The sequence below is a fragment of the Caretta caretta genome, chromosome 8 (genome assembly GCF_965140235.1).
Source record: "Caretta caretta isolate rCarCar2 chromosome 8, rCarCar1.hap1, whole genome shotgun sequence".
NCBI lineage: Eukaryota > Metazoa > Chordata > Testudines > Cheloniidae > Caretta > Caretta caretta.
The window spans coordinates 22961309-22987216 of record NC_134213.1 but is presented as its reverse complement, the minus strand read 5'-3'; the positions used below and the strand labels follow the sequence as shown (position 1 = coordinate 22987216).

The 25908-nt window shown below is 43.3% G+C and overlaps 2 protein-coding genes and 1 long non-coding RNA gene across 5 annotated transcripts in view; 2 read left to right on the top strand and 1 right to left on the bottom strand.

Moving 5' to 3' along the window:
- Positions 1–13484: 13484 nt before the first annotated feature.
- On the bottom strand, positions 13485–17416 carry LOC142073077 (uncharacterized). Its single transcript, XR_012669765.1, has 2 exons — positions 17341–17416; positions 13485–14841 (listed from the first exon to the last, which is right to left on the bottom strand). It is a non-coding gene; the product is annotated as an uncharacterized LOC142073077 (long non-coding RNA).
- LOC125641677 (serine protease inhibitor Kazal-type 1-like) lies at positions 17037–23804 on the top strand. 2 transcript variants are annotated; one of them, XM_048861982.2, is made up of 6 exons: positions 17037–17245; positions 18475–18640; positions 19952–19977; positions 20658–20785; positions 23453–23505; positions 23655–23804. In XM_048861982.2, the coding sequence occupies exons 2-5, from the start codon at positions 18583–18585 to the stop codon at positions 23496–23498; spliced, it is 258 nt and encodes an 85-aa protein (XP_048717939.1). In that variant the 5' UTR covers positions 17037–17245; positions 18475–18582; the 3' UTR covers positions 23499–23505; positions 23655–23804. The 2 variants fall into 2 exon arrangements, with proteins under 2 accessions (XP_048717939.1, XP_074988065.1); XM_075131964.1 differs by lacking the exon at positions 17037–17245 and adding an exon at positions 17458–17495.
- Positions 23805–25282: 1478 nt separating this feature from the next.
- FBXO38 (F-box protein 38) overlaps positions 25283–25908 on the top strand; it is a 40946-nt gene continuing 40320 nt past the window's right edge. For both annotated transcript variants that reach the window (XM_075131358.1, XM_048861960.2), the window contains exon 1: positions 25283–25365. The gene's annotated coding sequence lies outside the window, so the exon portion shown is untranslated. The remainder of the gene's footprint in view (positions 25366–25908) is intronic.

Below are 25908 nucleotides of genomic sequence, written 5' to 3'. Positions count from 1 at the left end.
TAACAAAACTCAGATAAGTCAGCTTTTGATTGGATTTTATTGATTAAAAGATAGTAAAGACAGAATATTACACAGAGAGGCCTACAATTACTCACAACCGTAGAATACCTTCCTCTGTAGTTGTCTCAGACAACCTGCTTCCAGTCTGCAGATGGTCTCCTCCCCCTTCACAAATGATTTCCTTGTTACCCCTTCTTCTTTACCACAATGACCCTTAACTACTTCCTCCTTTTGGTACATACTTCTTCTTATCTTAGGTTATTTCCTAAGTCCTCTGTTCCCTTGTAACTTTCCAACTGTCTCAACACCTGGTAGTTAGTCATTGTTTATTCCCTTATTTGGATCATTTTATTCTTTATACATTTTGCACACATTTCGTGGTAAGTATTACTAAAATATCTGTTACAATAAGTTCAAAATACATGGTTACTGCTTGGTACAATTCAACTCCTCATAGTTAGCCAAACTGCAAAGCATCGTAGGACTCTAGCTCCCAGGCAAGCCTTAGATTTTTCCTTTGGCCGGTTTAGATGGCAGGCCTTTTTTTATGTTTAATCTCTTATGGCATGTATCAGTAAGAGGAAACTGAAAAAATAGACACTTCCCTTTTGGCTAGCACTCCCCATGTAGCATCCATTGGGGTTCTTTCTGTCACTTAAAAAAAAAGAGTGAGAATGATAATTCCCAATAAAGGTTGGTATAGTATGATCTTATGTTTATATTAGGGCTGTCAAGCGATTAAAAAAATTAATCGTGATTAATCGCACTGTTAAACAATAATAGAATACCATTTATATAAATAGTTTTGGATGTTTTCAACATTTGCACATACATTTATTTCAATTACAACACAAAATACAAAATGTGCAGTGCTTACTTTATATTTCTTTTGATTACAAATATTTACACTGTAAAAACCAAAAGAAATAGTACCGGTATTTTTCAATTCACCTAATACAAGTACTGTAGTGCAATCTCTTTATCATGAACAGTGAACTTACAAGTGTAGAATTATGTACCAAAAAAAAAACACATTCAAAAACAAAACAATGTAAAACTTTAGAGCCTACAAGTCCACTCAGTCCTACTTCTTGTTCAGCCAATCGCTAAGACAAACAAGGAGATAACGCTGCAGATATTTGCAGGAGATAATGCTGCCCACTTCTTGTTTACAATGTCACCTGAAAGTGAGAACAGGCGTTCGCATGGCACTGTTGTAGCCGGCGTTGCAAGATATTTATGTGCCAGATGTGCTAAAGATTCATATGTCCCTTCATGTGTCAACCATCATTCCAGAGGATATGCATTCATGCTGATGATTTCTGCTCAATAACAATCTAAAGCAATGCGGCCTGACGCATGTTCATTTTCATCAACTGAGTCAGATGCCACCAGCAGAAGGTTGATTTTCTTTTTTGGTGGTTTGCGTTCTGTAGTTTCTGCATTGGAGTGTTGCTCTTTTAAGACCTCTGAAAGCATGTTCTGCACCTCATCCCTCTCAGATTTTGGAAGGCATTTCAGATTCTTAAACATTGGTTAAGTACTGTGGCTATCTTTAGAAAGCTCACGTTGGCATCTTCTTTGTGTTTTATCCAATCTGCAGTGAAAGTGTTCTTAAAATGAACATGTGCTGGGTCATCATCTGAGACTGCTATAACATGAAATATATGGCAAAATGCAGGTAAAACAGAGAAGGAGACATACAGTTCTCCCCCAAGGAGTTCAGTGACAAATTATTTAACGCATTATTTTTTTAATGAGTGTCATCAGCATGGAAGCGTGTCCTCCGGAATGATGGCCAAAGCATGAAGGGGCATACAAATGTTTAGCATATCTGTCATGTAAATACCTTGCAATGCTGGCTACAAAAGTGCCATGCGAACACCCTGTTCTCACTTTCAGGTGACAATGTAAATAAGAAGCGGGCAGCATATATCCCGTAAATGTAAACAAACTTGTTTCTCTTAGCGATTGGCTAAACAAGAAGTAGGACTGAGTGGATTTGTCAGCTCTAAAGTTTTACATAGTTTTGTTTTTGAGTGCAGTTATGTAACAAAAAAAATCTACATTTGTAAGTTGTACTTTTACTATAAAGAGATTGCACTACAGTACATGTATGAGGTGAATTGAAAAATACTATTTCTTTTGTTTATCATTTTTACAGTGCAAATATTTGTAATAAAATAATAATATAAAGTGAGCAGTGTACACTTTGTATACTGTGTTGTAATATAAATCAATACATTTGAAAATTTAGAAAACATCCAAAAATATTTAATAAATTTCAGTTGGTATTTTATTGTTTAACTGCACAATTAAAATCGTGATTAATTTTTTTAATCACAATTAAATTTTTTGAGTTAATCGTGTAAGTTATCTCTGATTAATCGACAGCCCTAATTTATATATAGGGTAATGTCTAGAGAACCTAGAGAACTCTACTTTCATGAAGTGCTTGATGAGAGAAGACTGTGTGCGTGGAGGAAGGAATAAAGCCTGAATGTTGAACAGTTTTGGCTCTCGCTCTTCTTATACTTGAACACTGAACATATATAGAGAGATTTAATCAGGAAAATAATATAACCTCTGAGGTAAGTAAATCTGGGCAGTGATACTTAGGGAGGCAAGAACCTGAGAACTGCTTAGACAGGATCCATCATTTTCCTCATCTGTTCTATTTGTCTACAGCTGCAGCATCCATGGGTATGACAATGCTGAATATCTTGAAATAGTGCCAGGTAGACAAGGATCAGGCCCTGTAGGACTATAAATCAACAGCAACGTGTTGAATAGAACCTGGAGCAACTGAATGTTTCAAAGGGGAATGAATTCTGAGCTATGAAAGAAAGGTAACTGTCATCTTGGAAACTGGTGGTTGGAGTGGAACAGTCCATTTTAAGAAATTTGGAGTATAATTGGAAATACACAGCAATCAGCCAATACATGCTGCATTTGTACAGTGCTCTTGTAGGGTGTGAAGGAACCTAAAGAGAACCTAAGGTGTGAAGAAACCTAAAGGGTTTCTTAACAATGCAAAGACAGTTTACTGGGTAATTTATGGGGCCCATAATGAAAATTTCCACAAAAACCTGTACATTATCAAAAGACTCACTGTGGTCTGTAGTTTTTTTTTTTTTCTCTTTTTTTTTTCTGGTCATGCATCAACCCACAATGCTTATGAAAATGCAGAATTGTTTGGCACAAAAGAACAAGATGCCAAAGGGAAGGTTGAGAAAGAATGTATCATTCCAAGCACACTGGGACTTCCTCAAAAAAAAACAACAAAAAAACCCCTTGTTCTGGTATACAGTATCATTGGTGGCTTTTGCATGTGATTTTCTAATCAGGATGGAGGTTCTGGCCTTGAGTATAAATATATGAGCGCTCCCTCTGGGGTGGACTGCATCTACTGAGCAGAGCAGAGCAGTTAACCTAGATTGAGCATCTCCACCATGAAGACAGCTGGTGTCTTCATGGTCCTCCCTCTGGTACTTTTATGTTGCTTCTCAGGTGAGTACTCTTTGTTGTAGCCTCTTTAGAGTAGGGTGACCAGACAGCAAATGTGAAAAATCGGGATGGGGTGGGGGTAATAGGAGCCTATATAAGAAAAAAAACCCAAAATTGGGACTGTTCCTATAAAATCGGGACATCTGGTCACCCTACTATAGAGCCATGTGTTTGCTGCTTCCTAGTCCTCTGGAAGCCTTGACTATTAAAGGATAAGGTCAGTGATATGCTTGTTTTTAAGAAGAATCCTGAGATCCGGCCTGTTTTGCTTGGATAGTAGACAATCCAGGGAACCGTAAGAGTACAGGTTAATGTTAATGTCCTTTGACAAAATCTCCCCTTTCCCATGGTGCTGTGAAATGTACCATATGACAATTGGTTGCAACTAGAGATGGTGGTAAAACATTCAGTTTCAAAATATCAATGAAATTCAAAATTCAAAAAAACTTGGGGGAAATTTCAGTGATTTTTGGTGAAATTCCTTCCCTCCCCCGGCACCTTCATTTTTCAACCAGCTATTCAGAAGGTAGACATTCTTCAAGTTTTTGAATTTTCTGTTTTTTAAAACACTTCTTATTATGGCAAAGTTACCATAAAATGTTAACATGCTACATCATACATTACTTATTAAGGATCAGGTTAATATTCAAAGAACTTGGATTCAGATGCCATGTGTATAACTGGGACATCAAATTTGTGAAAGGACTCATTCCAAAAAGAATTGAAATCATTTTGAAAGATGTTACTGAGAAGACTAAATATTAAGGACCTGCTTAACATCCATTGACTTCAATGGATTTCTAAGCATAAAGTTAACTTCCTGGCTTGTAACTTTCCTGCCTTATTCCCACTCCTCTGCACAACGCGTCATGTGAAGCACTGGATCCATGCGCTGAGAACTCCTAAACAGTGCCAATGACTGAAAAGGTTTTTGAATGATCAGGCTTAGAAGAAAAAAATATTTTCAAAAGTTGTAAGGTACTATTAGTTACCCTGCATCTTCAGTGGAGTAGAAAACCTGAAAAATGTATAGTTATAATAAGCAAATGATAAGCCCCTTATTATATTTTCAAATGGTGCAAAACCCCACATATGGCCCATTTGTTGCAGAAAAAGAGTTCAATGGACATTTTTCTTGAATTAATGCTTATAACCTGATTTCCGTTGCAGGGATTTGTCTCATTGTACATTGAGTATCCATATTTTTCTTCTAGGTATTGCCAGTGAACCTCCGAATCAGGTTAGTCCAACTCTTCCTGTTTAGTAATTTTCACTCTCCCCTAATCATTAGGGAATTGCATTGTGGCCAACTTTTCCGTGTCGGAAGAAACACTAAAACTAGTTAAGAAGGTCTTCAGATATTAGTGATGAGTGCAGTCTAGGAACCTACTTCGAACAGAGTAGTGGGCAGGGCTGGGTTAATCAAAAAGCAAAATGACCCCAGTTATTATCATTATTGCTATTAGTTATTATATATTGGTACTGTGGTACTGATATTTCCAGCTGGGATATAGGAATACTTATTTTGGGGGTGGATTAAAAAGTTCACTTTCTATAGGAAAGAGGATATCCCCATGTGTTTCATATGGTCAGTCGCTGAGTTTACCACATTGATAGTAGATAGTAATGCTGGCTATTATGGAACTAATATACCCCTAAAACAGTAACGGTTATCTTTCATTCATCTATATGTCTAGAAAATAATATATTTACAGTTACAGAATGATTGTTGTGCTTATCCAAAACCACCAAAGGGCAAAACCCGCTGCTGTACATAGTGTTTTTCCTTCCAAATGCTTTACTAACTACACGATATTCATAGAGCATCATGGAAATGCAACTAGCACTTGGGCAGAGAGTAGTTCCAAACTACAGAGCACAGTACCCCAGTGGTAGGGAGGGGAGAAGTACTAGCAAAGACACATGGAAAAATCCTACTCTCACCTGTGTCACAACTGTTCTTCTACCTTCTAAAGCCAGGGCTGGCATTAGGGGGTAGCAAGTATGGCAATTGCCTGGGGCCCCATGACACAGGGGTCCCTGTGAAGCTACATTGCTCAAGCTTCAGTCCTGGCTGGCGGGGCTCAGGGCCCTGGGCTTCAGCCCCATCCATCTGCCCTGGCCTAAGTGAGTCTAGTGCTGGTTCTGCTTGGTGGACCCCCTGAAACCTGCTCGCGGCTCCCGAGGGGGCACCAGACTCCTGGTTGAGAATCACTACTCTAATACACCCCAAAAGAATGAACACTAATAGTTATCATCATGTATTCATCTGTGTGTCTAGAAAATTATATATTTACAGTTGCAGAATGATTGCAGTGCTTATCCAGAAGCAAAGGGCCAAACCTTCCTCTGTACGACAGAGTACCATCCTGTCTGTGGCACCAATGGTGTGACATACAACAACATATGTTTTTTTGTGCACCAGAAAATGGTGAGTAAATAAATCAATATTTTCTATTAGCAAGAATTAGATCTACTGCGGCAAATGATACAGGAATGCTGAAAACTTAGAGTGGTCAAAGAATATTAATATGAATATATCTGTCCCAATCACATGTTATACATCCCATGTACTTCTGTGTAATTCCACAGTGATCTTATGAGATGTATTGCTGTGCAGGGACATTCATTTTGATCTCTTTTTGTGTTTCAAGGGAAACTGGAGGCAAATTTAACCTACTGCATAAGGGAGTATGTATGAAAAAGGTAAATCCAAGTGTATTCTATTTTTCATTAGCATAGTGTTTTTCCTTCCAAATGCTTTACTAACTACACGATATTCATAGAGCATCATGGAAATGCAACTCTCACTTGGGCAGAGAGTAGTTCCAAATTACAGAGCACAGTACCCCAGAGGTAGGGAGGGGAGAAGTACTAGCAAAGACGCATGGAAAATCCTACTCTTACAAAAAGGACCATGGGCTTTGTAATGCTGACTTACAGGAGACAGAAACTTGGTATGCCAGATCTCATCACCCCCAACATAAACCCCATTGCTCTCCCTGCCTCCACCTTTCCTCCACACACACATTGACTATAGGCAACTGGTTTATCACCTTTGGGAGAAAGAAGGGCTGATCTAACTGATAATATTTCAGCCTCTGATTCCAGGCAAAAAGATGTATTTCAGGGTTTCAATTTAAAACACAAAGCCATCCCCTCCACCTGAAAGCAAAATATATTCCAAATCCCAAGGCTGCCAACACAGTAAAGGGGAGTAAACCAAGACATTTATAAGAATGAAATTGTAAAACTCTATTAGTAGTATCCATGTAGTCTCTCTTCATATTCTTGTACTAATGAGAATGAAGTAAACAGTAAGTGAACTTTTTAATCCACCACTAGAATAAGTATTCCTATATTCCAGCTGGAAATATCTGTACACTGTGAAGTCATTAATAGCAGTTGACTCCAACCAGATTCAGGGCTTCACTGTCTTACGGCACCACATAAGGAGATGCTGTTTCTGCCCTGAAATGCTTCCAAATCTTCACTCAGATAAATGAAGAAGTAGTTATCAGATTGATTGCAGTAGATACCCACGAACAAAAGACCCACGCAAGATATCCTGCCCATGAATCTATGCACCAGTCTGTGGAACTGATGGTGTCACTTATAGCAATGAATGTCTGCTGTGTGCAGAAATCTTGTAAGTCCTTGAATATTACCTTTGGAATAACTGAATCAATGGTAAGAGATGCTAAGAATAGTTCTCTTGTATAAGCATTTTCTTTATACAGGGATATATCAATGTCCTGAGGTAGCTGAGTCCCTGACTCACATCCATATTCTTTTGACCTCTTCTGGTTAACCCCTATGTCCCCCGGACACCATAGCTAATATGATCCCCTATCCCAGGGATGGGCAAACTTTTTGGCCTGAGGGCCACATCTGGGTGGGGAAATTGCATGCAGGGCCATGAATATAGGGCTGGGGTTGGGGTGCGGGAGGGAGTGCGTGGTGTGGGAGGGGGTGCAGTGTGAGGGGGTGCAGTGTGCACAAAGGGCTCAGGGCAAGGGGTTGGGGTGTGGGAGGGAGTGCATGGTGTGGGAGGGGGTGCAGTGTGCAGAAAGGGCTCAGGGCAGGGGGTTGGGGTGCAGGAGGAGTGCAACAAGGGGCTTAAGGCAGGGGGTTAGGGGACTCAGGGCAGGGAGTTGGGTTGCGGGGTGCAGGAGGGGTTTGGGGTGCAGGCTCTGGCCCAGCACTGCTTACTTTGAGCGGCTCCAGGGTGGCAGCAGCGGGGCTAAGGCAGGCTGCCTGCCTGCCCTGACCCCATGCTGCTCCCGGAAGCGGCCAGCACCACGTCCCTGCCACCCCTGGAGGATGGGGGGAGCAGAGGTCTACGCGTGCTGCCCTCGCCTGTGGGTACCTCCCCCACAGCTCCCTTTGGCTGCGATTCCCCGTTCCTGGCCAATGGGAGCTGTGGAAGGTGGTGCCTGCAGGCGAGAGCAGCGCGTGGAGCCCTCTGCCCCCTCCTGCCCCAGAGGCTGCAGGGATGTGGTGCTGGCCGCTTCCGGGATCGGCGCAGGGCCAGGGCAGGCAGAGAGACTTCCTTAGCCCTGCGGCGCCACGGGGGTGGCAATCCCATGGGACAGATCCAAATCCCTGACGGGCTGTAGTTTGCCCACCCCTGCGCTATCCTCTAGCTCAGGGGTTCTCAACCTTTTACTTTCTGAGGCCCCCTTTCCCCCAACATGCTATAAAAACTCCACGGATCAGCTGTGCCACAACTAGTTTTCTGCATACAAAAGCCAGGGCTAGCATTAGGGGGTAGCAAGCAGGGCAGTTGCTTGGAGCCCCACACCACAGGGGGCCCTGTGAAGCTAAGTTGCTCAGGGTTCAGGTTCAGCTTCAGCCCGAGGTGGCAGGGCTCGGGACCCTGGGCTGCAGTCCTGTGTGGTGGGGCTTTGGCTTTCTGCCCGGGGTCCTAGTGAGTCTAGTGCCGGTCATGCTTGGCGGACCCCCTGAAACCTGTTCTTGGCCCTCCAGGGGGCCCCAGACCCCTGGTTGATAACCACCACTCTAGTTAATAGGTTTATCTTTGTGCATGCACCTAACTACAAATCCCAGATCACAATGGGAATCCATGATTGGTTAACATCAGATCCATGCTGACTTCCATCGGGATGATGAGCCTCACATTCCCAGTAACTTCTGAGATTATATCAGAGAGAATTTGATCATTACAAATCATCCCTCTGAAATATTCCATATGTTCTTAACTATTTCTGTAATTTCATAGTGAATTCTGGAGAGTTTTACTCACCAGGTAGACAATTTTATTATTCACTGACAATAATTGTCTTCTCTCTTTCAACTTTTCATCCTGTAGAAATGGGGCTACCATAGGTCTGGCACATAAAGGAAAATGTAAGGAGAAGGTAATGGCACATTTTTTATTAATTATCATTAAAATTGACATGTCACACAGTATAAATCCTGGTCACAAAAATGTTGATAACACTTGATAGATGGAAAAATGCTACTCTTACACAAAAGGCTTTGGGATCTGTAATGGTCACTTAGAGAAGACAGGACCTTGATTTTCCAGATCTCATGACCCCCAACACAAATCCCACCTCCTTGCCTTCCTCCCTGCCCCCACCACCTCTCCGCACCCAGATTAATTATAGGCAACTGATTTATCACCCTTGGAAGAAAGAAGGGCTGATCTAACTGATTATGTTTTTTCAGTGAAGCAGATGGTGTTTCTTATGACAGTGAATATGGTGGGGCTTGGAAACCATGGTGATTGGGGCATTTTAATTATTTATTATACAGCAAAGAGATGGGTTGAAAGTATGGCCTTTGTGGTAAAAGGAAAGCTGGGGAGATATGAAACTCGGGTTCTATTCCTGTTTATGTCACAGACTTTCTGCATGACCTTGGGAAGGTCTTGTAATCTCTCTGGCCCCTGATTCTGCTTCTTGAAGTGGTCAGTTCATGACGCAGTGGCAGCATAATAGAAATTAAAGATCCCCACAGAGTACGCCTGTCTAAACGTTTTCTCCACAACCGTCTCCATTATCAGAAGGTCTTATAATATCTGTAGCCCTGATTATACTTCATGACATGGTCCGCTTATGCCACAGTGGCAGCATAAGGGGGTTTAAAGAGCCTCTTTACTCCCATCTCAAAGTGTTCTCAGCACAGTATCATACTAAAGTAATAGCTGTGGGTGCAGAAAAGTAGGAATGGAGAATCTGGCCCACTCTGACTTTCTTCCCAATATGTAAAATGGAGATCAAATTACCTGCTTCCTAGAGAAGCCTCATTGCTTAAAGAAAGGTGCTATGTTAGCTCAATAGATGAGTCTTACAACAGATGACTTATTACTCCCAACAACAAATGGGGTTATAATGTCATATAACTATGTAAGCAGAGTCAGGATGAGCTCCACCCTGACATCTGGTGGTGAGGTGTGGCAAGTTGTGGAAAAGAACTTCAGGGGCCAATCTCATTTGCATAGGCACACCCAACCCGCCTAGAGTGAGGCCATAGCTGCCCAAATGGTTACTTTGGCTGCTGTGGGATCCCCAGTGTCTCTGTTATTGGGGCAGGAGGAATAAATTGTTATTACCCTGATTATGGGAACTGTGCTTGGAACTGTACTTGGCCTTTTGTTATGATGAAGGGACTCACCATCAACTAAGTAGCACTCGCTAGGCAAAGATCATGGGTTCCAAAACTCTGTGAATTGAGAGAGACTGGGGACAAGTATTAATACTTGGTGGCATGGGCCCCTTGGTGAGGCAAAAAATTGGCAAAACATGCCAGATAACTGATCAAGATATCAGAGAGGATTAATATGAATATGTCTGTCTCGTCAAATGTCTTGTACTATACAGTCCATTTCCTTTATTTTTTTACATGTGACAATGAGATGTTTTATTTTGAAGAAATACACATTATGCTTAATTTTTCTCTTTTCAAGAAAAATGTTAACATTGTTAATTCTTCCATTAGTTGATCTAGAGAGAGACAATATTTAGAGTTGTTAGGATGAGTGACGTATAAAAGCTTAACTAGAACAGAGGGAACTGGAGTTAACATTGGCATAAAACATGAAGGCGTATGTAACCGAAAGGTAAATCTACACATATTATATTTACACTAATATAGTGCTTTTCCTCCCAAAGACTTTACAAACTATAGTATGTACACATAACACCAATTATGTAGTCATCACTTGGGTGGAGAGCAGCAATTAATTTGCACACAGCAAACTAACCAAGTAGTGAGGGTGGAAAATATTGACTGAGGAGATATGTAAAATCTTACTCTGACAAAAATTGTCATAAAAACTTAAATGTTCATGCAGAGGAAACAGGACCATCTGCTGATTCTGAGAGACCTATGCACAGTAAATTGTGGGGGGAACTGAATTGATCTACCATGGAAGAATGAAGGACTCTGTGGAATTTTATCTTGTGAAATCTAAATCAAATAGATGATGTTTAGATTAGAAGGCATTTTTGAGAATTTGCTCATACAAGACTGTTGCATTGAGATCATTATCTCCATTTTCCCTCTGTTCTAGTTAAGCTTTTATACGTCACTCATCCTAACAACTCTAAATATTGTCTCTCTAGATCAACTAATGGAAGAATTGGCATAAAATAGAAAATATTATGCTTCAGTATAAATGATAAATTCTTCTGATTCCTTTATGTAAAGATATAGTTGCCATTTGTCCTGTTCATCCAGCATTCCTGATGGCATTACTGTCTTGAATTGGCAGTTCAATAAAGCAAATTTAGCAGAAATTTTTGCCTTTGTTCTTTTATCACCACAAAACATTGTGGGATTCCTTGAGGGAATCATTGAATAAACAAACTTTTCTCTTCATTCTCTATGAAATGAATAATCCAAAATTAAAAGAATCAATTTGATAATAAATGTGTTCTGGGATTGGATTCTGGTGGGGAGTCCACAGGAAACACACACAGTGGAGGACCTGAGTTAATATCAGTCTTCCCCTGGAATCAGTCCAAGGAGCTGCTGATCAAATAATAATCCAGGCTGCACCCATACATTCACCTTTCCCTCCTCACCATCCCCTTAGATAGCTACCTGGGCAGCTATCAGGATTTTCATCAGTCCCTTCATGCTGGGTAAATACTTTGAAGGTATGGACAGATTTCTGGTAACGCAAAGTTGTGCCTCGAAGATACATGCAACACTAGTCATCCAAATTAACTTGCCAACCATCCTTAAAGGTGAAGTGTACATTGCATATGCTAAAGTGTATATTTTCATAATCCAAGAGAGATCTGTTAAATTGTTGATGTCCTAAGCAAACATCTAAAGACCTAAGATTAAAATCTTAACAAGATGCTTTCCTGTTCTGTCACAATAGAACTCATTAAAAATCTTTCATTTCCAACATAATGGTCTTAGATTTCAGTTTTTTTAACCTTTTGAATCTACTTTATATAGTACTTGTATTAAATTGCTGTGGAGGTGGTTTGGGAATTGAGTTGTTTGATTCTGAAATGAACGGTGTCAGGAATACATCAAAAGAAATGATGAGGGATGAAAGTAATATTAAATTCTTACTGGTGTGTGGACCAGCTCCAGCCCCCGGAAGGGGTGGGGCCTCAGGCGGAAGGGGCGGAGCTAGGGGGTCAGTCTCCCACAACCAGCCCATCCGTGTTGCCTGGTACCCGCCACCCGGGGCTCCGGCGACGATTTAAAAGGGCCCGGGGCTCCAGCTGCTGCCGTGGTAGCGGCGGCCAGGAGTCCCGGACCCTTTTAAATCTCCAACCCCGGGGCAGCTGCCACTTTTCTCCCCCCCACACCCCTACCAGCAGCCAGGGGGGCAAAAGGGGCAATGACATTAAAGCGCTGCTGCGGAATGCTTTAGCATGGGCTATGTACTGGCCCGTACCAGCCCACTTTCACTCCTGGAAATGACACCTTGTTCCATGATGCTCTTATGCCTTTATAACAGCTGAGGGATTCCTGCACACAAACAACTTCAGGGATGGGAAACAGAGGTGGGACTAGCTGAAGATACAATACAGTATGCAATCTCAATTTTCCAAATCTTATAGGAGGCCTGGAGTAAGTTTTGATAAGCAAGGTTGTGGATTATTTACAACGTTAGCAATTAAATAGCTATTAGGAGATATGGAAGTCTGGGTAACATGTTCAGAGAATCAAGATTCTACAAAATATACAGAAAATATTCTAGATTTTACGCCCTGCAAAGTTCTGACACTTCTATCCCTCCATAGTAATTAATGCTAATCCCCTCATAGGACAGTCCCATTTATCATCAGCAAAGCAGCTCTTCCCTTCTTTAGGTCTATGTATTCTTGTTAGAAATGGGAAGTCAGAACATGTCCTTCACAGGCAAGGGAGCTTCTGGTGAGTTTTCACTGTAGACTTTCACTCTCACATATTAGTCACCCTGAATTTCTGCCAAGGAGTGAGGCATGAAAATTTTGTTTGCCAAGTAAAGTTTGGTTCTTGTCCTATGTCCTTCTACATACTCAATATCCTAATATCCAGATGCTAGCTGTATCTGCGCTTGCGAGAGAGTAGGTATGTATGTATGCTACGCTGGTGCCATCTAGTGCTGCAACTAATGTTCTGTCAGCAAGTTCTAGATTTTAAATTTCTACAGAACATCAACAAAGAACAAATTTATCTTTTCAGCAGAGTCTACCAGCTCCCCACTGCTGGTTTTCACTGTTCAAAGGAGAGGCCCTGTCAAGGATGGCTGGATGCAGCTACCTTCAGTTCAGACCTTACACATCAGTGCTACTTCTGGGTCCATGGGAGCATTGCGAGTAGCGTGAGATTGTTTGTCTTCATGGAAGATTGAATGCAGGTTCAACCACAAGTTTTCCTCTTAACCCACTCAGTAAGCAGACCCCCAACTCATCATTGTCATCAATCCATTCTGGCACCACCCCCTCCTCCTTATCCTCATATACATGGTGAAGCACACAACATATCCCAATCACATGTAGGGAATTAAACATTTTATTAAAACTGTTAAAAAAATTATATAATACATAGGTTGAGAGAAGAGTGTCTGTACATCTGGGTATAGTGCTTAGATTATCCACAAATACAAAGTTTGTTTTTAGAAGTCATGTGATACATAGAGTACATAATCAGCAATAACCCAAATTTAGGAGAATAAATTTAACAATACGGTTTAGGTATTAGAATCCGAATACTCAGGTACGTCACTCATGAAAAATTGTACAGAGATTTGGTTGTGGAAAGCAAAATATATCAATGAGTGGAAATTGTCCCTCAGTAATCACATGTAGGGAATTAAACATACTACAGTCTAAATGAGTCTGTATGCAGCACTATTTTGCTTTCAGTAAGCCAAAGGTACATTCCACCATCCTGCACTTTCTCAGTGTGTCATTAAGGAGAACAATGGACTAGCTCACCCAGGTGGAAAGAGGCCAGACATCTAGAGCACCTTGCCAGCGCATCTTGTGTAGGTGTCCATGAATGTGCCACAGTGTCCACAAGAGCTTGTGTGATGATGGTATCATACCCTTTCGTGTGAAGATACTCACTTGCTTCAAATGGCATTCAGAGGATGTGTATATAGGCATGCTGCCAATCACACCTGCACAGCTCAAGAACCCATCCATGCAAACACCACAATTATTTCAGGGATATTTCCAAATTCTGTAAACCTGGCCTCGAGCACAGCATTAATTGCCGCATGAACTTCCAAGACTACTGAACCAGCCATGGATTTGCAAAGCCCGAACTGATTGCCAACAGTTCTGTTAACAGCCTGGAGTTGCCAACTTCCACAAGGCAATAACAACATGCTTCTGGACCATTAGTGACTCTTTCATCTGGGTGTCCTGCCACTCCAGGGACAGGGCAAACTCCTCACACATGGGAAAATCCTGGGCTCCTACCGGTTATCCCATGTTTCTAGCACAATGTAGTGCACCACTCTGCACTTGCAGTCATGGTCTAGAAGCAGTGGCCTGCATGGCTGGGGAGAATCTACCCTGAAATACAGCATCGGTTCAGCCCAAGTCTCCATGGTCCCAATCTGTTGTTGTACTTCCGCGTGTTACTGCAAGTTACTGCCTCTGTCTTCTCCAGGCTAACAGCCACTTCTGAAAGGCTTACTACCATCTCTCGACAGCACCTTCTGCAGAGGCCCACCAAAGAAACACTGCACATTCCAGAAGAATTGGCAGCTGTTGCTCCCAAGCAGAATCCATACCTTCAGCCCTATCACACCACTTCAGGTCCCACAAGGAAATTTATTTCCCAGGCCTAGACCATTTCCACCCGCAATCCTCAGAGTGGGTAGCTAATTTGTCTCACAGCACCCTGTGAAAGCAAGCATAGAGTGACACAGTGAATTAGTGCCCAGTGACGTATTGGATATGCTCCTATGTACCTGTATTATTTCTCACAACCAGACAGAGCTCTAGTGCTGACGTGGGGCGTGCCCATAGCATGCAGATGCAGACAATGTGGTTGCGCTCTAGTGAGTGAGGCTACTGTGCATAGACTAACTTGCAGTTGCTCAACCTGTGGTTAGCCTGAGTAAATACATAGCCACAGGCTTTCCTACTCCACACCATTAAGTCTGGTGTTTTGGCCTTCTCTACAGTGCCTAATTTGTGCCAGAGCTGAGCCCTGGCACCTCTAGGCTTGGCAGTTCAAAGCCCCGTTATCTCTGGGCTTGCCACGTTAGTTATGAAAGTAAAAAAATTACTTGAGCCCTGGCACCTAATTGCTTGCGCCCCAGCACCTCCTTCATTACAAATTAAGCCCTGCTTCTCTAGTGGTGGCTGGTCCACACACAGAGGTTGAGGAACCTGCTACATTTGTTGCCAAGAGTGGTGAGCTCTTTAGTGCCGGAAAAACCAGCCTATGCTTTTTAAATCCAGCAATCCCAGTTCAAATCCCACTGCTGATAACCCACACAGGAACATCACATTATACATGCAACATTTGCAGAGCTCCCAACCTCGCCAGGTCACAGTTTTCAAAAGTGGACAGTGATTTAGGCTCCCTCATTTTTGGGTGCCCAAACCTGAGACATTGGGTCTTATCTCCAGGGGTGAGGAGCACCGACAGTTCCCATTGACTAGGCCCAATGTGACTCAAATTGAGTACCCAAAACATGAGGCACTACCCAAAATCAGTGACTACTTTTCAAAATATGGCTGTAGATTTTTAAACTTTCCAATAGATTATTTTGTATTGTGTGCTACCTAATTTAACTGGTATTTAAAGTACAATAAATACTCAAGTTGTTTGTAAAATTCTTGTAGGGAAGAAAAAACTGATGTTTGTAAACAGGAATAAGAAATATCTATTTATAGAATCTCACAGTGCTAGGCTAGCCCTGAGGATTTTAGGAAAATTTGGAGAAAATAATCATTAAAACCTTCCAGTGTGTAAGAGGGAGAGCTGCAAACCTTTAAAAAATACAACTAATTATTTTACTTTGGTTTTGCCTTAGACTTTCTTGAAAGACAGAGAAGGCTTTCAGAGCAGTGAAATATGTGAACAGAAAATTAAAACCTGGTGGGGCTACCATCTGTGAGTTTTGGAGAACACCTTGTATGGCATGACTCTTGCACTGCCCTACTTTTTTAGAAGGTTTTGGAGCACAGCCAGGAATTGCAGATTAATTACTGCTGATTCATTGGTTCAGGTGTGGCTTGTTAGACACCACTTTTAATATAAAGGAGAAGGCTTCTAACAGAGTCCAAGTGGGCATGGGTGGAACACAGAGAAGACAGAAAGAATCCCAGAAGCTGCTAAACCGGAGGAGTGGGTTTAGGCTGGGAGTGCTTATGGTATTGATTTGCAGTTGCCCTTTTATTTATAAATCAGCCCTCAGGAGGGTGATTTTTTTGATTCTCTGAGTATGTTGTTTCTATCTGGAGCTCACGGGCCACTCATCTAGTTTATACCCTAATAAGGGAGAAATGTTCACAACTGATTTTTTTACCTGCACAATGTGTTTTCCCCATTATACTTAGGGCCAGATCCTGACATCAACTGGAGTTGAGGCTGTTCAGCATCTCGCAGGATTAGAGCTCTACAGCACACTTCCTTAACTTTATACAAGATACACAGTAATGACTATACTAGGGGCAGTGATGAGCTGCCAAAACCTTAACAACTGGTTCCTGCCTCACCCCATGAGGGAGTCGTTGCCCACCCCCGACCCCCAGGACTTCTGCCCTATCCAACCCCCTGCGTTCCTTGACGCACCCCCCCACCCCCCCAGGATCCCTGCCCCATCCACCCCTGACTGCCCCCAGAACTGGGCAGAAGGGTCTCGTGAGCCACCGTAGTGGGTGCCACCCCACCCGTAAGAGCCAGAGGGACCTGCCGGGGGGCAAGGTGGGGAGTCCCGGTGGTGCTTACCTGGGGCAGCTCCCAGGAAACATCTGGCAGGTCCCTCTGGCTTCTAGGGGCGGGGGAGCATAGCTAGGGGGGAGCAGGGGGAGTGGCCGCTCCCCCCCGCTGATCACATCAAAAATGGCGCCTTAGGCGCGGACTCCCTGGGTGCTCCGCGGCTAGAGCACCCACGGGGAAAATTTGGTGGGTGCAGAGCACCCACCGGCAGCTCCCCACCCCGTCCCGGCCCCAGCTCACCTCACCTCCACCTCCTCCCCGGGCTTCCCGCGAATCAGCTGTTCAGCGGGAAGCCTGGGAGGGCTGAGAAGCAGATGGCGGCGGCTTCACACTCAGGCCGAGGGTGGCAGAGGTGAGCTGGGGTGGGGAGTGGTTCCCCTGCGCCCCCACCCCAGGTTACCTGCTGAAATGCGGGCGGCCCTCCTCGCGCCCCCCGCCCCAGCTCACCTCTGCCTCCCTGGGCCTGAGTGCGAAGCTGCTGCCTGCTTCTCAGCCTGTCCCAGCTTCCTGCAGGAACAGCTGATTCGCAGGAAGCCTGGGGGGGGGGCGGAGAAGCAGAGTGGGGCAGCGCGTTCAGGGGAGGAGGCGAAGGCAGGGCGGAGGTGAGGTGAGCTAGGGACGGGGCGGGGAGCTGCCGGTGGGTGCTCTGCACCCACCAAATTTTCCCCTTGGGTGCTCCAGCCCTGGAGCAGCCATGGTGTCGGCGCCTAAGGTGCCACTTTTGGCCGGTTAAATTTAGAAGCCCTTTTAGAACCGGTTGTCCCTCGCGGAACAACCAGTTCTAAAAGGGCTTCTAAATTTAACAACCGGTTCTAGAGAACCAGTGAGAACCAGCTCCAGCTCACCACTGACTAGGGGCACATGTATAATCTTAGGCTTTCAGGGAGTTCCTGAGGTATCAGTACTACCCAGGCGCTCTCTCTGAATTCATTCTCTTGATCCATTTCCATAGGTTTCTGAGAGATCTTACCCCATTAGCGATTGCTTGCTTCCCCCTTATCCCTATATAATGTGAATGCCTCACATGGACTCTAGAGTTCTGTACAAAGGACAATGGGACAAGTGACATTCATTGAGTCCACAAATCCCCATGGCAGCCAGTCAATACTGAACATATTTTCACCTACTGTCCAAATACTGGTCACACCAAATAAGTGTTTCACAAGCCATGACCCACTCATAATGTGATTCATTTTGAAAATGTCCTTTAGAAACAGAGGTCTTTAATATAAACCCATACTGCTGAGTGTCATGTTTTGATGTAGGACCTAATCATAATCTACATAGACTGGCTACTGTATTTCACCAGCCCAAGCTAAGGAATCACTATTAAAAATGTGAACGGTAGCAGAATGGTCCAGTTTTATGGCAGTAAACTGGAGATAATTGAGTGTAAATCTCTGCTGCTGATCTGAGGCAGGGTCACCATGTGACGCAAACTTTCCTCATATTTTCTGCAAATTATGTTTTGAAATGAACATTCCTACCTGCCTGCAACTGCCTGCAGAGAAATTCCTGTGTCAGTAATATCCTTTGCAGATGATTTGCTAATCCAGGTCCCGAATCTGATTACTTCTATAGATATACAGAACTATATATATCTGTGAACACAGTCGGGGGTTAATTGCAAGGATACCTACCCAGCAAAGTACTAACAGAATCAGCACAGACCAGACACCTGTCTTCACCATGAAGCTAAAAGGTGCCTTTGTGTTCTTTTTCCTGGCATTTTGCTGCTTCATTTTAGGTGAGTAACTCTCTCTACTCTGCGTCATGTATTAAACCCTATGGCAGACACCTCTGGCATCAGAAATCTTGACTATTAAATAATAATGTTGCTTTCACTTATTTTCTTAAAGAGAAGATGAAGGTAAACATTTTGAAAATTGGGTGTCAAAAGTTAGGCACTCAGTGCCAGATTTATAAAGGTTTTTAGGTCCCTAAAGATGCAGATAGGTGCTTTTGAAAATCTCACTGGATACCTATCTGCATCTTTAGGTGTCTAAATACCTTTAAAAATATGGCCCTTCGAGCTTGGTTTTCAGAGGTGCTGTGCACCCTAAACTCCAACTGAAGTCAATGGGAGCTGCAGGTACTGAGCATAACCCTAAATAGGTGGTCTGATTTTCAGAGGTGCTGACCAGATCTCATTGAAGTCAGTGGGAGTTACAGATGGTCAGCACCTCTGAAAATTAGGCCAGTAAGTTTGAAACTTTTGGCCGAAAGCCCTGTCGTGTATGTGAGGTGTGGCACTTTTCCTCACATTCGGAGTTGGTGCCCAGTGGTCTTGGCCAAAATTTTCCCTCCCCTTTGTTGTGCACTGGGATGTTGACTATTGCTCTCCACCCTATAGGTGGCTGCACTTCAGCACTAGATATTGTTTGTAAAGCTTCTGGGAATTGTATGGGATGAAAATGTGATGACAGGAAATTACATAGATTTAAATAATTTAGACACAGAAATCAACAATTTGCATTCAGCTGGGCTAAGCTAGTTTTTGCCATGTTTTAAAGGTCTTTTAGTTTCATTCTGTTAGGTGTTTTAGTTTTGCTATGCTTCTCCTTAGCAGAGCATAACTCCTAAAACAATCAGTGATGTGAAATAATAAAAAATGCTTATTAATTAATAAAGTTAATACACAACCCATAAATGCCAGTAATATTAGGTGATGTTTGCTGAGTTAGAAAGTGCATTCTATTTTTCTACACACAGACTATTGCATTTAATCTCCTTCAAAGATTTTGTCTTATTCTTTCTTTCCTATCCTGTAAGCATCCTTACAGCTCCGTAGTTAAGGGTGCATTGAAATCTGCAACTAAAGCAGAAATAAGATACCTCTGTTAGACACTTAAATGATGGAAATTATTTTTTAAAATTTACACACCTGCTCTTTGGGATCATTTAAATGTTTTATAATAAATTCTAGGATACATTCTGCTAACTTTCAAGGGTCCATTTTAAATATTTCCTTTTGTAAAGTCCATATTTAATACAAACAGACATCTATAGACCATCTCAGATCATTGGCAGTATTCATATTTGTCTGTTGTTTTTTCAGGAGTCACCGCTCAAGGTGGGCGTCAGGTAAGTACAGTTCTTTGTGTTTATTAACAGTAAATTTCCTAGGATCTCTGTCTACAAACAATATTTTGGCCAAATTCTCTGTGTTGGGGAAACTCTTCTCCCCTAAAACTATGGGAAAAGCTGGTTGCATCAAAAATGAGAACTATCCCATTGCTCTATTAAAATTAGAGGGTATACCTGCGATTCAGATAGATGGTCTCCACACAATCAGACTGATTACTTTTATACACTATTTTAAATGACACAACCACTGGTTAGAATGTGTGAGATACAGAGAAACAACTGGGGAAATATTTTAAAATATGTCTGTTGCCACAGCGAGAGAGATTTCTTTCTATATCATATATGTAAATTACAATTATTTACTTAACTGACTTGAAACTGGCAAATATTGAGGTTCTTCTTAGATTTTTAGCTCTGAGCCTTTGTCTTCTGGTTTATCGTTATTAGTCTCATTATGGCAGTGACTTGTAACTGTGAAAAAAACAAAATAGACCTTCTCCTGCGAAATATCTGCAGTATTTTCCTTTTCTTCCAGCAAAATGAACTACTTTTTCCTCACCCCATTCTAGATTTAGGAAACAGTGAAAAACATAGCCCCTGTGTGTGCTTTCTCTTCTCAAAAGATCTAGTGAAGAGTGCAAAATGTCCACTCAAATGTCACCTTATTAATTTTGCAGCCTGACTGCAGGAAATACAAAAATCGAGATGGGACCTGGAGAGGAGGCTGTCTAAGGAACTATGCACCAGTCTGTGGAACAGACGGCATCACTCACAGCAATGAATGTTTGCTGTGTGAAAAAATCTTGTAAGTACTTTTATCGTTTCTTTGATGAAGTGAAATCACTGGTGGGAGCTACTAATAACAGCTTTTCTATTTAAGTATTTTCTTCATAGAGGGAAACATCAATTCCCCTAGGTTTCTTATCTCTTGATTATTATTTAATATTGATATTTTTTGTAATGCACAGATCAGGATGGACAGCCCTTTGTTTTGATTGTGTTTAATACCCGAGTGTCCTCTTCCGCTTACCTTCCAATATTCCCAGGCCCAGATCCCCAAAGGGACTTTTATGAATACTTAAATAGTCAGAGTCATTGGGACAGAGTGAGCAAGAGAATGAACCTATAGCCTGGTAGTTAGGGTACGTAGCTGGGAGACCTAGGGTTCAGTCCCCCTGCTCCAATGACTCTTTAATCTTTTACCCACGGTGGAACAGCTTCATCGGGGGAGACTGAGGGAGCCCTCATCAGAATATCCCACATCTCTGAAGTTAGAGCACCTCTTGAGAAGTGTGGGAGACCCTAGTTGAAATCCTTTCTTCTGCCTCAGGCAGAGGAGGGATTTGAACATGGGTCTCCTACATCCCAGGTGAATGCTCTAACCAAAGGGCTAAAAGTTATAAATTGGGGACCATTACCACCCCTCCAGATTTTGAATGGGACCCAGACCTGAAGGTAGCCTCTGAACATGCCTATTGGATTGGGCCCCACACATGAGATAGGCAGGTGAAAGGCTGTCTTTCCCAGTTAGTGAATCACTCCGGGGCTTAGGTGGGTTTAGGAAGCAGTATGCATGCTCAGAGACAGAAACTTAAGCACCTAGGGATATTTCTCCCTCAAAATGTAGGTACCAAGTGAGTTTAGGTGCCTGCAAGGTTTGGTGGGAATTTTGTGGATCGCAGTGGAGCCTAAAACTGGGACTTAAGCACCTAAATCCCATAGTTCAGTGCCTAAGTCTGGCGTTTAAGCACCTAAGTACCTTTGTGGATCTGGGTCCCAGTGTCTTCTTGATCTGCTTTAGGCTCTAGTTAAGATGTTCATAAATTCCCCAAACTACAAATCCCTGAATGTGGCAGGAGTCAGAGTAAGAGAAGGGACCACCTGGCTAATTTAAACCTGGCCAATAAGCACTGCATGCTTGATAACCTATGTGATAGAAAATGAAAATGTATAATGACTGTGCCTTTGCCAGAAAAACAGCACGTGTGTTTCCTGTATTCTTTTAATACTCTCTGCTTCAAACTGCTTGCCCAGTAATATATTTTGTTGTTTATTCACCTTAAAGTAAGATACTCCTTCCCAACTTTATTTCTACTGATCGTACTCTTCCCTTTTTGAAATCCTCTGTTTTGTCATCTCTGAATTTTCTTTTCTCCAAACAGATTAAGTACATCAGGCTTAACTTCCTGCTATCATATTTATTGTTCTACACTGCCCCCTGTCCCAGGAACTAATGTCATTCCTGGGGACAAAGCTCAGACGTGTACTTCTTAGTGGATCAAATCCTCCCACTGGGAAACTAGCATTGCTCCACTGATGTCTATGCTGATTTGTAACAGCTGAGGACCTTGCCCCTTGTTCCGTATGGGCTTTTACAGTTCACTGTCATGTCCAGTAATGGCATCATTTCTCCAGCTCAGATCCTGTCTCTCCCACATACATTCCTCTCATCATGCCCTGTCTCTCCTGCCCACGTATGCACATTGTCCCAGAACATCTCCCTCCTGGGCATGGAATGTGCTGTTGTTGCTGTTCCTGCCGCTCAGGGCCAGCAGACAGGTGGGTAAGGGAGTGTAAAGCTGCCAGTACTGGATGTCTTCTCCTCGCTGCCTGCCTTATTGGGCTGCATTGAGAGGCACAGTAGGGTTGAGGAAGCCAGCACAAGGAGCAGTGAAAATGGGACTTGGAGGAACGGGCAACTTTAGTTGTGTTCTTAGCAGCCCTGAGAGTAGTGCCTAATAGCCAGGAGGACAAATCTTGCCCATTCCTTGCAGCCCAGCTGACTTTACAACTGGTATGAGCAAGAGAAATAGTGAAGCAAACCTATGAGTGCCATTCTATACACTTAAACACCAGCAGTTACATGAGCTTCTCAAGACTCTTTTCCATTGCTCCCAGGTTATCATTCTTGGGAGCACAGTATATTCTTCAGTCATTATGAATGTGTAACTCCCAACAACGTGGGTGTGGAATGCATTTTTATAGATTCTGACTTGGTTTCTTACTGAAGAGTCAGACTACAAATACCAGCACCCAAGTGGGCAGCCTGTGGATATGGCTGACTAAGGAAGAGACAGGTTCATATTGGAACAAATGGTAAAACATATCATAAAAAATATACACGAACAGGGCTGGCCCACTCTATTATCTCAAACTGTATCATTTATAAAAAAGAAAAGGAGTACTTTTGGCACCTTAGAGACTAACCAATTTATTTGAGCATGCGCTTTCATCAGATGATGAAGTGAGCTGTAGCTCACGAAAGCTCATGCTCAAATAAATTGGTTAGTCTCTAAGGTGCCACAAGTACTCCTTTTCTTTTTGCGAATACAGACTAACACGGCTGTTACTCTGAAATGTATCATTTATGTTAATCTAACTAATTTAACAGCATCCTTATAACAGTTTTTACTCTTGAGGGTGACTACCATGTACTTACTCATAATGGCTAATCTTTCTTTCTCTTTTCCAGTGAAACTGGAGTCCCCATTGGCATAAAGCGCAAAGGAGAATGTTAGCACAATGGTAAATCCAGGGCTTTTATTGATTAATTCAGTGTCAGTTTCCTTTGTTTGATGTGTGGAATAGAGGACTATTTGGAACATTTTACTGCTCTGGACTAAGGCACTGAGTTCATTTTGTCTGTTTTATAACTGTCTCTTCTCCCCCTGTAGGATGAATAGTGGATGAATTGGTGTAAAGCACAAATAGGAGGTGTTGTAAGAACTCTGAGCAAAGAGTCTCAAATCATCCTGTGCACCAGGGGCTCCTAGTGGCTTCCCCGTGTCTCCTTATGTTTGTTCAATAAAGTAAACTAAAAAGTTTTTTTTCTTATTTTATTTTTCAACACAAAGCAGTATATGCTTTTGCGGGGGAATCATTAAATCAACAACTGATTTTACATATCAGCCTTCATAACATAAATAAACCACAGATAATAAAGTATGTTCAATAATGGATAGTCTTTGAGGTTGGATTTATTTAGATCTGTAGGAAACACACATGATGGAGATCTTGAGTCAATAGCAATTTTCCACTGGGATCAGTCCAAATGGATTGATTAAAATAGATATCCTGAATGAAGAAACACGAATGCCACCAATACACTTTGACACAGACAACTAGCCGTATAACAATCACTGACTTTGTGGCTGTGAAGATAATGTATGACTATTTTTCAAGTCAAAGTTGCATGCTTGATCATGATTTTTACAAATGTTTTCATTATAATTTTTTCAGACATAGTTTATGTGAAGAAATGTTATACTTCTAGCTATTCATTATTCAAAATTTGCTACTGAACTTGTGAGAATGGTCACTTAAGTCACATGTTATTGTTTCTGTTCCCATACTAGTTAAGCAAACACTTTGGAACTATCTCTGCTTCTCCTCCAAACAAATGTATTGTGTCACAAACTGAATTTTGTTTCTTGATTAAAAGAATCTCTATGAGCCCAAAATTCCTTTTCTGTGAATAGTCATATGCATAAGACCTTGCTCAGATGAACGCTTGTGGCAAATGAACAGAAAAGGGCTTGTGCACGGGTGGATTGAAATCTGTAAGGGTGCTGTGCACGTGCTGCCAGCTGTCCAGTTTTATGGGCTCAGTTGTTATTCCATGCAAAAAAAAATGGATAGTCCATTTTTTGTACCTTAGTGATAGTGTCGCTACATCCACCGGACTCTCACAATGCACAGCTGAAAATCATGCACAAGCAGGCTTAGACTCAAATCCTCAAAGGTATGTAAGCCCCTAGATGCTTTTGAGGATCTGGGCCTTTCTCTCTCTCTTTCCCTCTCCCCAGCCAGCCTGGGCTCAGACACTGGGGTACAGATGTAACAACACAATTGTGAGACATCAGATCTGTGCCATGCTCCAACCTGGTCAGCTGCCCACTCCCGGCTGGCCTTGGGCCCTGGGCAGCTGCACTGCAGCTCCGGGCCGGCCCCCAGCCCTGTACAGAGTGGGGGCTGAGCCTGGCAGGGATGGTACATGGGATGGATAGGTTTGCGGGTGGCTCAGTCTGCTCCCGCGGGGCAGTAAACCTGGCCTCCATCGGGGAGTAACAGTCTGGGGTGGTGCTGGGATTCCTGCTACTCCCTCCCATCGCCCATACAGAGACGCCATTCGTCTGAAGACAGAGAGGCCACAACCAAGATGGCGGCGATTGGGCTGCAATGGAAATATGCACGAGGTGCCGCATCCAAGATGGTGGCGCGGGAGGGCCGCAGAGAGGGTTGATTTTCCCTGGTTCTGGGGTCAGGGACCGGAAGCGCAGCGGACGCAGGCGGAGGCGGAAGCGGAAGCGCTGGGTGGCCGGAAGTGTCTGTCGGGGTTATCCCTCCCCCTCGCAGTCACAATAACAGGCGGCACTTGGCGGCCAGGTAAGGGGCGGCGGGGCCGGGAGGGGTAGGATTAGGATTAGGGTTAGGGTTACATGCGGCTGCTCTGGCTCCCCGCACACGCACCCCCGGGGACAGGAGGGAGGCGCCGGGTCGGGCTGGCCCTGTGGAAGGGAATGGGGAGCGGCGTGTGCCCCGCTTTCCTGGTGGGCGATGGCCTGGGCCGTGATCGCTGGCGGCGATGACCGTTGCGGGCGCTGGGGCGGGCGGTCGTTGCTGGGGGGGTTGACTGACTGACTGACCGACCGACCTCTCGCCTGGGCCTGCCGCTGGGAATGGGGGGAGGGGCCCTTTCCCATCTGCAGTGGCCTGGGGGAGACCCGCGGTCTGGATGACCTTTTCCCTGCTGGGGTGGGTCCCCTCTGCCGTGTAGAGCGAGTGTCTTTCTCTCGCTCTCCCCGCTTCCTTTGGGATTTGCTTCCCTGACTCCCCACCGGCACGTACTCTGCTGTAAGTGCATGAGGCTGCCTTGGGAGACCCTGCTTCATCCCTCTTGATGCCGTGCTCTGCCTCATCGTTCCGAAC